Source organism: Andrographis paniculata, unplaced genomic scaffold (assembly GCF_009805555.1).
Source record: "Andrographis paniculata isolate CXL003 unplaced genomic scaffold, ASM980555v1 Contig74END, whole genome shotgun sequence".
Taxonomy (NCBI): Eukaryota; Viridiplantae; Streptophyta; class Magnoliopsida; order Lamiales; family Acanthaceae; genus Andrographis; species Andrographis paniculata.
In genome coordinates, this window is record NW_026137611.1 from 4,750,871 (window position 1) to 4,761,997 (window position 11,127).

Genomic DNA, 11,127 nt, shown 5'->3' on the forward strand with positions numbered 1-11,127 from the left:
GCCAGCAATAGTCCTAAGTCAACTGATATCAGCGAAGACGATGATGGGACAAAATTGCTTCTTGGTCAATGGCGGCAGTTCTAGAAGGTGGCCGACGAAGGTTGAAGCCGAGGAAGAAAGATGATGAATGCGGGCTTTGCTGCTTCAGGGGAAGATGAAAATGATGTTGGGGAGGGCTCCACGGACTAGTTTGCAATTTCTCTTCAACTTCAAATTTCAATTTTCAAAAAAATAAAAAGAAACATAATAAATCCACGTGTAGTCTCTTCATTGGATGGACAAGAAGGACAGGGCGGGTGATCCCATGCCGGCCGCTGATGTGTTCAATTTCCATTTTCACCATTGTGTTGTAGACAGTCCCTAAGTGCAATACTAGTAAAGAGAAGATTGCGTCACAATTTATTAATCTATAAATTGACCAGTTTGAATGTCTTCACATCACACGTCTCATTGTATTGGTGAACCATAAGAGGAAGTTGCATGAGTCATGGATCGAGGAGCTCAGTTTTAATGCCAAGTTCTTGATGCCACCAAAAAATAAAAAAATAAAAAATCAGTTAGGAAAAAAGAATGAATATAACGAGATCAGCTACAAAAAATTTTAAGTTTTCTGTAAGGATTTTTCGTTACATCTTAGACGACTAAATAATAGTATAACTTTAGTATTTTACTTAACTATATAAACAATCTGTTAATCAAATTCAAATTAAGCGTTGGTTACGATAGTAATGATAATTAGTTTTGTCAAGAAATTTTCACAATTTGTGAAGAAAAGAACAATTCAAACTGAAAATGTTCGACTGGAGGTGCCAAAAGAATATATTTTTTTTGTTCTACATCAATTAACAATTAAGTAAATAAAATATATTTTATCATTACTTCAAAAAATTAATGGAAACTCTTACGTTAAATCTGCTTCAGTTTATAGTAATAATTTTCAAAATAAATTATTGTAGGCCTTTTCAACTTTAGAATAAGAAACATGACCAGAATTTGCTCATGTTCAACCTGCTTATCATATATGTCTTGTCTGCTCAAGCTTCTTCTGTTGCTTCACCCATAGAAACACAGCCAGCAATAGTCCTAAGTCAACTGATATCAGCGAAGACGATGATGGGACAAAATTGCTTCTTGGTCAATGGCGGCAGTTCTAGAAGGTGGCCGACGAAGGTTGAAGCCGAGGAAGAAAGATGATGAATGCGGGCTTTGCTGCTTCAGGGGAAGATGAAAATGATGTTGGGGAGGGCTCCACGGACTAGTTTGCAATTTCTCTTCAACTTCAAATTTCAATTTTCAAAAAAATAAAAAGAAACATAATAAATCCACGTGTAGTCTCTTCATTGGATGGACAAGAAGGACAGGGCGGGTGATCCCATACCGGCCGCTGATGTGTTCAATTTCCATTTTCACCATTGTGTTGTAGACAGTCCCTAAGTGCAATACTAGTAAAGAGAAGATTGCGTCACAATTTATTAATCTATAAATTGACCAGTTTGAATGCCTTCACATCACACGTCTCATTGTATTGTATTATTCAAAAATATTCTCAACATCTAATTCTATTTATTACTTTATTTATTAATTACACATCTTCATGAGGAGCACCTTTATTACACTGCCCGCCACCGCCTTCGCCGCCAGGAAGCCACACTGCAGGCGGAGCGACGCTGCCATTTCCCTCCGACAGATCTCCGCCACTGCAGCACGAGCAGCGCGGCCGCTGTCGATGATCAGCAGCAGCAACCGCTCGTCACTGGCCCAAGAAAAGCTCGAGCTATTCAAATCACTGGAGCCATGGGTGAGCACCGAAATTTTGCCGCTGCTGTCGGACGCTGAGAAATGCTGGCAGCCGAGCGAGTTTCTTCCTGACGTTACGCTTCCAGTGGCGGATTTCGCGGAGCAAGTCCGGGACCTGCAGGCGCGCACGGCGGGGCTGGCGGACGAGTACTTTGTGGTGCTGGTTGGGGACATGATTACAGAGGACGCGGTGTCCACTTACCAGACGGTGCTCAACACGTGGGACGGAGTGCGAGACCAGAGTGCGGCCAGCCCGAGCCCGTGGGCCGTGTGGATTCGGGCCTGGTCCGCCGAGGAGAATAGACATGGCGATTTGCTCAGGACCTTTCTCTATCTTTCCGGCAAAGTCGACATGCTCATGCTCGAGAGGACTGTCCAGTGCTTGATTCGTTCCGGAATGGTATACATATCTATCTATAACTCTATCACTCTCTCTCTCTCTATATATATACATATATATATATATATATTTTGCAGTTTTTAGTATATACTTTTGGAAGTTTGGAACATCTTTTAAAATAATACTACTAATATTATATCAAATCTCTCGCCAGTTTCAAATATTTTATAATATTTTTATTTTTAATCGATCTCAAATATCCTATAATATTTTTAAATAAAAAATAGTTAATAACAAATATATATTTTTCTCCCGTTACATAATTTAATTTTCATCACATTACATAATTCTCAAATTATCCTACTATCATTTAAATTACCATATTAAATAGGTGTGTTTGTTTGGAAGTTTGAATTTTGAGTTGGGATTTGAATAGTAAAAATTTTAAATTTAAATAGTTGTATGATTTGATATAAATAGGTGTTGATGTAATTTTTTGAATGTAAAATTAATTTTTAGTACTCCCTCCGTCCCACATACCATGTCCACGTTGCCGTTTATGTCCATCCCACATACATGTCACTTTCATTTTTTTGAAAATGATTACACACTTTATTCTCATTTTAAACTTTTTAATTTTATTTTTTTTAATTTTAATTAAACTAATTAGTTATCTTAATCTTAATTTATAATTACTTATATTATCGGATAATTATTTTCACTAATAAATTCTTAATTATCTACTAATTATACCCCTCCTAAAATACCGTGTCTACAGTGTAGCAGACACGGTGTGTGGGACGGAGGGAGTATAATATAAAAAATGAAAAATAAGTGTTTTATTTGATTTTTTTGGGAAAAAAATGGGATAAATAGTATAAATTCAATCCAATCCCCCAAACAAACACAATATTTTAAATTATATTTTTATTATTTTTTACATAATAAGAAAGAGACAAAAGATTTTATAATTCACCGGTAGTTTGGAAAACCGGCACTATACTCTTGTAATTTAGAAATTATACAAAAAATTTTCATGTTTTTAAAAATATTGCATAAAATTTCTTAAAAATTGCATGAAATTCCTTTGTTATTTTAATCAATTTTGGTTACACCGTTAAAAGAAAATAACGAAAATTGTTAACGTGGATGTAACGAAGTTGACGTGGCAGCTAACTTGGAAACTACACGCCCATGTTGTCACACAGTCATGTTTAATTCTACGCGACCGTGTACCTTTCTGTTATTATCTAAAATTTTATTTTTTTGTTATGTATTTTCTTTAAAAAATTATTTTGAATTTAAAATATGTGATATAGTTAAAATGGAAAAAATCAATAGTAATCATAATATAATTAAAATGTATCAATTTTAATTCAAATATAAAATTTTATAGGGTATGCTCTTTGAAAAATTTTGCCTAAAATTATACTCTACATAAAAAGAAATTTCCTCCAAAACATATCCAATTACAAAAAATTTTTTATTTTTTAATATTATATAAGAAATTTATTTTATATTTCAATACAATTTCAAACCATTTTTAAAATATAAAATTAATTTTTAATACTATAATATAAAAAATAAAAGATAGTTGTGTAGTTGAATATTTTTAGGAGAAATATTTTTGGTAAATAGTAAAATTTTAGGCAAAATATCTCAAAAGAGCATACTCAATAAATTTTTATATTTGAACTAAAATTGATACATTTTAATTATATTGGGATTACTATTGATTTTTTTCATTTTAACTATATCAACTATTATAAATTCAAAATATTATTTTTTTAAAAATATATATAAAAAAATAAAATTTTAGACTAAAACAGAAAGATACACGGTCGTGTAGAATTAAACATGGTAATGGAAAATAAGACCATGTAGTTTCCAGGTTAGCTGCCACGTAAATCCTGTTACGTCCACGTCAGTAATTTTCGTTAATTTTTTAACGATGGAACCAAAATTGATTGAAATTGTTTAAAATGAGACTAACATTGATGATTTTTTTTTCTTATTGAAATCAAAATTGATAAATTATAATTATATTAGAATCAAAATTAATTTTTTTCTCTATTTAATACTTACTTATATATGAACCTAGAAGCTAGAAAAGCTATCTACGACCATTAGAGAGGGAAGGAGCTGACGACCTGCGTGAATATATTTAATTTACAAAAACCATAGGCACTTTATCATCGTCTTGTGTTTAAATATGTTGGGAGTATTGAGTTTGGAAAAATAATAAAAGGAAGAACTAATATAAAAAAAAAAAAAAGTTTAAATATATTTTCAAAGTATTTTTTAAGAGTTTTGAAATTAATAAAAAAAACAAATATTTGATAAACAATCATTTTTTTTTTTAAAAAAAAATATCATATTAAAAATTTAGGATTTGTTTTTTGTATATATATAATTTCAAATTTAAATCAGTATTATTCATCCAACACATTTCTCAATCAAAATAAATTATTTTTTAGTTTTCACAATTTATCACATCAAAATACTATTTAAACAAAAATTCTTATCTACCAATTTATTTTAAATCAATTTCGAATTACAACATAATATTTTACTATTCTAGAGAATTGTTTTGTTTGTTTTTTTTTTTTCACTTTTTTTACTTCAAAATTTTGTAAAAAAATGTATTAATTTTTTTTTATAAAATATTACATTAAATAAAAAATTGAAATCTTCAGATTTTTAATTGAAATACTAAACAAATCATTTTGATACTATGGTGGGCAAGACCATAGTGTCATTTTTCATTATCAATGTACTAAATAAAATAAAATATAAATGATGATGTAAAACAATTATTCTCTCCGATTCTCCCCAAAGTTATATATATTTTTTTTGCATATTAAATATATTAAAATATAGTATAAATTAAAAAAAAAATTGATAAAAATATTTTTATTAATATTTTATAATACTAATATAATGATATTTGTACAAAAATTATATTAATATAATAATATTTTTAATATTAAATACCATAACGCAAATGTAAATGTAACTCTAGCCAGTGGAGAGAGGTAATATTTTAAATGTGATATATATATATATATAATATTCCTTCCGTTCTTCTATTTTCGTCTATTTCATATAATTTGTATTTTTTTAGAAAAATAATTATATATTTTAGTTTTATAATTTATAATTATTTTTATTATTATACCTTTTAATTATTTATCAATTATATATTATCTAAATTCTAGTTAGAGTATATCTAGTTTAGTAGGATGGAATGAATATATTTTTACTTGAAGTGATAATAATATATTAAAAAACAAAAAAGACTAAAAAGAAATAATATAGCCTAAAATCGTAAAATGACAGGACGGAGGATTCGAAAACAATCCATACTTGGGGTTTGTCTACGTGGCATTTCAAGAGCGAGCCACGTTCATAACTCACGGCAACACCGCCCGGCTCGCAAAGAAGGGCGGGGACCCAATTCTGGCCATCATATGCGGAACCATTTCTGCGGATGAAAAGCGCCATGAGTACGCTTACACTAAGATCGTCGAAAAGCTACTCGAGGTCGACCCCAACGAGACAATTATCGCCATAGGCAAAATGATGCGGAGGGGAATCACGATGCCCGGCGCCCTAATGTACGATGGCTGCGACCCAAACCTATTTGAACATTACTCAACCGTGGCCCAAGCCATTGGAGTTTACACAACCAAAGACTACGTAGACATTCTCGACTTCTTTATCAAACGGTGGAGGCTAGAGAAGCTCCACGGCCTCAATGGGGAGGCTAGACGCGAGCAAGAATTCGTGTGCCGTCTTCCGGATAGGTTAAGAAAATTCAATGACCAAGTAGGAGAACGAGCTAAGAGGCAATTGCAAGAACACAAGCTCAAGTTTAGCTGGATTTTCAATAAATACGTAACTATTTGAGTCGACAAGAAAGTACATCGCAAATCAATCGCTGTCTTCTTGCAAGACTTACTATATAATGTCATATCCTTTAATTAAGTTTGTAATAAAGGTGAATGTAGGTCTTCGAGAAGAATATGTAGACCGTGTTGGAGTTAATGCCATTCTAATATTTCAATATGTATTCTGACTATTCAAGTTACCTAGGAATGTCTTTTAAGATTTCTTATGTTTGATATTTATGTTGTATTCTAGATCATTTTGTATAGTCTTGAAATGATCATTCGAAATGAGGAAAAATCATATTCATCAATTAAGCTCTACAGCAGCAACGAATTCTTTGATAGAAAAATCACATTCTATTAACTGGTATCCGAGCATTGCTGTCGACCCTACAGTAACGACACCATGTCTCATGCACCATATGGATCTTCAATGATCTATTCTTTGAAGGAGAAGATTACGAGAACTAGAAGATTAATAGTGACATTCTTGAAACCAACACATTTATGGAGAATAGCGTCACTACTAAAAAAACTGTTTTCTACTACGGCCGAAAAATCGTAACAACAAGCCATTTTTTGTGCAATTTGCGTATTTGCTACGCCTTTGTTACGACTTTTCTCCGTAATGTGTACTCGCGTAACGAATTTTTTTGCCACGCGGTTTTTCATAACTATTACTGTCGGTCAACGCTCCCTAATGCAGGGTTTTTGTTACGCTGGTTGTTACGAATTTCCTCTCGTAACCAAATGTCGATCCTTCCGCGTGTGTGTCAGAGCTTTTAGTTACGATATTTGTTACGAAAGGTCGGCGCGTTACAAAAACGTTCCAGTGATCGCTTGTCATATTTGGTTTTTGTTACGAATATTTGTAACGACATTGAACCCGTAATAAAAAATATACTTTTCATTAGTCACGGAACAACCTGAAACAACAAACATCCAATGACCACTTTTTGTCACGGTATTTCATCCTTTTGTTACGCAGGAATATCATGCTACGAAAAATAGGTGTTACACTGCAATTGAAATTGTGCGTAACAAAATGACCTGTTGTGGTCTCCACAATACCGAAAGAAATTCTGTATACACATAATGTTATAAACATCATCATTGGCAATACTTGCAAACATTAATTCATAGTATGCATAAGAATCCCGACATTAAGGGACATGGACACCACAGTTTTTACTCGACAATCTCCATACCTAACAACGAAGTAAAGCAACCCATAAAACAAGCCTAGCAAGCACTACACAGCAACATCCTGTTCCGCAAAACGGGCTTAACAGTTCAAATACCAAACCTAACAATAAGCAAGTACGGATATCCATCAATCGATAACCACATCGTTCACCACACGAATTAAAACTCCAATGGTCTATGCATCCATTCCACATATCGTTCACACAGCCTCAACACAATCCAGCGAAAAACAGGTACAACATACATTCCATAAGACAAACGGGACAACTAACACGGGTGAATCGGTAGATACGCTTCAGGGACGGCGCATGAGCTGCAATGGCCAACAAAAAGATTAGTTTAAGTTGTATCTCTTATAAGTTTCGGAAGGCAATACAAGAAAGGTATGAACATAGATCCGTACGTCCTTGTAGGTCCACTCAATAGGATCTTCACCAACGACATCGCGAAGGGTAGTCGCCCCAACAATGGTCGGCAAAATAAGGGGTGTGTCCAGGACTGAGGCGGATGTCACGAAGACCTTGACCAGGGAAAGTGTGTCACCTACAGCATGCACAAGTTCAATTTTTGAGTATATTGAGCCATAGATATCAACAGACGTTCAAACTGTATGTATAACATGCCACAACACAGACATTAAAATAGTAAAGCTTTGCAATTAGAACAGTACGAGTATGTATATTCAGACATGTCGTACAATACATGGTATTATATCCATGAATTAGGTACCAAAGTACATTATATCCTAATTTCCTATGTGATTGCAGCTCGATCTATAAACCAATCATCCTTCAATAAACAAATGTAAACTAGCAATATCATGTACAATATCCAAATAAAAATTAGTATTTCGAAGTTCTATATCCATATGGCAACCCCCAAATGGGAGGGCTCCATGTATGTTTCGTAGTACTATGTCTCAATGAGATTAACTACCATTTATACACTAAATACGAGCAGACATCCGCAGATGCAGTTTCAAGTTTAGAGTACCGACCACTGATATATCAAATTTTATGTACCAAACTCATCACTAACAAGAGATACACCTTGGCAGCAAGGGACTACATAGGATTTCAATAATAAAGTCAATTTTAAACATCTTTGGGGAAAGTCATAGTGTACCCAAATAGTGTAATAGCAGCGTAGCCATAAACAATGTGATGTAAAAGATAAAAAAGACCAGACCAACATAGGAGTCGGCATAATACCACTGAGTTTACTGCCCCTATAAAAACAATGTACATAACACAAGCAAATCCACATATCGTAACATTGTATATGTCTAAGCTCAAGAAAACCATGATCATTAGCAATATGAGGCCCGAACGGTTACAAAACCTACGATCCCTCGCCGAGGCATAATAAAAGTTCCAAAAAAAACCTTAAAGACAATGGCACAAACCTGGCGCAGGGGGGCAGAGCAGAAGTCCCTCCGCAACAACTTTTTTCTCACCGGTGCGGATAATAGAAGCACACGCGTGCCGACCTACAACAAAACATTACAAATGAGTTGGAAACGTAGTAGACTATCAAGAGTAGCCTAAATTAGGCACTGCACTGATTACTAAGAAACTTGAAGGTTTGACGGAATCATACCGTCAGACCTGGCTCGGACACAGGCCTGGGAAGCTCAGAGACTGAATCAATACGAGATGTGCCCTATCATTTATGCGCATATCATGGTAAATTCCCATATTAGCCATCCCAATCTCATGGGATACTCATACGAAATGTACAGATATTATGAATACTTACTGCCTGGCCAGTAACTACTCCAGAGTTTCTGTGCATGAATGCATACACATCAGACTTGATAGTTTTGAACTCAACCATCATTGCCTTCAACTCTGCAAGCCCATTATGTATTTGTTCCCACCCTTGCTCGAATGCTACACTATCTGTTAAACTAGTTGCTTCGCTGCGGGGATGAGCTGAACTTGCCGCACTATCGACCTTTGACCGTTTCTTAATCTTTCCCCCAAGGGCCCGTCGGTACAGAGTCTCCCGAACAGAGAGAGTCTGCCCTTCAGGGGGAATCTTGTTTAGCTTATTCTATAAATATGTCTACGAGAAAAGATTTAAGTGAGGCCGAACTCGCTTTTATTGTCAGAGAGGTACATAATGTCTGAATTGTCACTTAATTGGTACAATAAATTTATTATACCAAAATCTCTTCGGTTTCTTGGTCGTCCTTCCCCTTGCCTTGTGTCCGACTGGATATCCAAATCTCCAAATTGTCGGGGTCTTTCTCCTTCGCTTTGATCTGCAGCAACACAAGGCCTTATGTCATTGCAAAACACAAGCAACTATGTTTTGAAGAATGTAAGGATGGAGCATAGCATGACTAATTACTTAAACATAATGAAAGGTACCTCATCGGCGAGAGTTGTGAAGGACTTTCATCTAGTATGATGTGGAAAACTTCTTTTCCAGTACATTTGACGCATTTTTCTTGGATTGAAGCTACATAGGAATCAAATTATTTAGTTCTCACCATAGGCTTGTGCAAATATAATGTATATTAATTTGGTTGGTCCCTATTGCATACCTTCACCTTTTCGTCGCGCCAGTACTCAACCAACTTTGGCCACTGATCGGGCACGATCCTGCTTGAGGGAACCTTCTTCAATTCTTCCTCGTCGTCCTCGATCGGATTAAAGTAGGTTGATTTGATGTTGTATTTCCAATGCCTCCAAACTTCCCTTAGGTCAGCCATGACCATTTTCTCTGCTGAGTCTGGTAATCCGTTGTTACTCTGCAAAGACATTTGACATGGTTATCGCCCGGTACAAACAAGATAGTAGGACCACGTATACAACTATAATGAAATTAAAGAAATTTCATTTTATATGAACATTGCATCACCTGAACCTCCATCCATGCACCCTATCTCTTCGTTTCCGGTATTTCAGCAAACGTGGGGTAATTTAGAGGAAGTCGAGCTATGTTGCGTGCAATGACCCCAATAGCTGTCTTGTACTCATTTAGGTCGGGTCCAACAATGCTTTTACCATCAGGTGATGTGAATACAAGCATCCTGTGATCCTTTTCCCATCCACGCGGCATTCTAGCCGCCCCTCTCCCCTGTTTTTTCTTGGACAAACCAGCTGGTACAAATAAGAGATTACATGTTATTGTAGATGCGCGTTTGTAGAAAAATTGAAATCAAAATAAATGCAAGACATAGTCTTAGAAGGATAATTTCCAAACCGCCATCCGATGTTATCTCGTCCAATCGTGCCATATCGCCCACCTCCGTTCCTGTCATCAGAGCCTGGTTGGAACCTGGTTCTTCACCCAATAATGGCATATCACTCTCTGCAGTCTCCATGTCCTGTGTCGGTGGAAGTGTCTCGTCATCTGCTTCTGTAGGGGGGATTGTATCATCCTCGTCCTGTGTTGGTGCCGTCTGTTCAAGGACTGATGGGATATCCCTCTCATCATGTTCATGTTGGGGTTAATAGCGTCAGCCTATAGCAGTGTTGTACTAATAGTTCAAATAGGGACCAGCTTTCGTAAAGAAGCCACATTACCTCCAAAATCCCCTCCGAATCCTGAAGCACTGCCCGTCGAGTGGAAGATGTTGTTTTGTTGCTTTGAGTACGAGCATCACGCTCTTTCTCCCACTCTGATGTGTTGGAGCGAAGTCGCTGGAGCAATGGTGAGACCCGAGATCCCTTCCGTTTCGTTGCTTTCTTCGTGGTTTTGCAAATAGGTGATGGATTTCTACTAGCCAGATTAGTTGCCTCTACGGGGCTGTTGCGTGTAGATGCCTGGGTAAACCGTCTTACGGGAGAGGCAGCCGGATCCTGTGACCCTCCTACAGCACCACGTTGAGATTTTTCCATAACCTGCAAGGCACAAGCGTCAGGAATCTGTATGGAACACCAT

General features: G+C 35.8%; 1 protein-coding gene and 1 long non-coding RNA gene across 2 annotated transcripts; one reads left to right on the forward strand and one right to left on the reverse strand.

Annotated features, from left to right (window-relative positions):
- Positions 1 to 1,630: 1,630 nt before the first annotated feature.
- Positions 1,631 to 6,197, forward strand: LOC127266052 (stearoyl-[acyl-carrier-protein] 9-desaturase 6, chloroplastic-like). The gene is made up of 2 exons (XM_051296145.1): positions 1,631 to 2,197; positions 5,477 to 6,197. The coding sequence occupies exons 1-2, from the start codon at positions 1,727 to 1,729 to the stop codon at positions 6,044 to 6,046; spliced, it is 1,041 nt and encodes a 346-aa protein (XP_051152102.1). The 5' UTR covers positions 1,631 to 1,726; the 3' UTR covers positions 6,047 to 6,197.
- A 1,102-nt stretch (positions 6,198 to 7,299) lies between these two features.
- Positions 7,300 to 8,695, reverse strand: LOC127266184 (uncharacterized). Its single transcript, XR_007842089.1, has 3 exons — positions 8,639 to 8,695; positions 7,637 to 7,776; positions 7,300 to 7,546 (listed from the first exon to the last, which is right to left on the reverse strand). It is a non-coding gene; the product is annotated as an uncharacterized LOC127266184 (long non-coding RNA).
- Between the last annotated feature and the right edge of the window lie 2,432 nt (positions 8,696 to 11,127).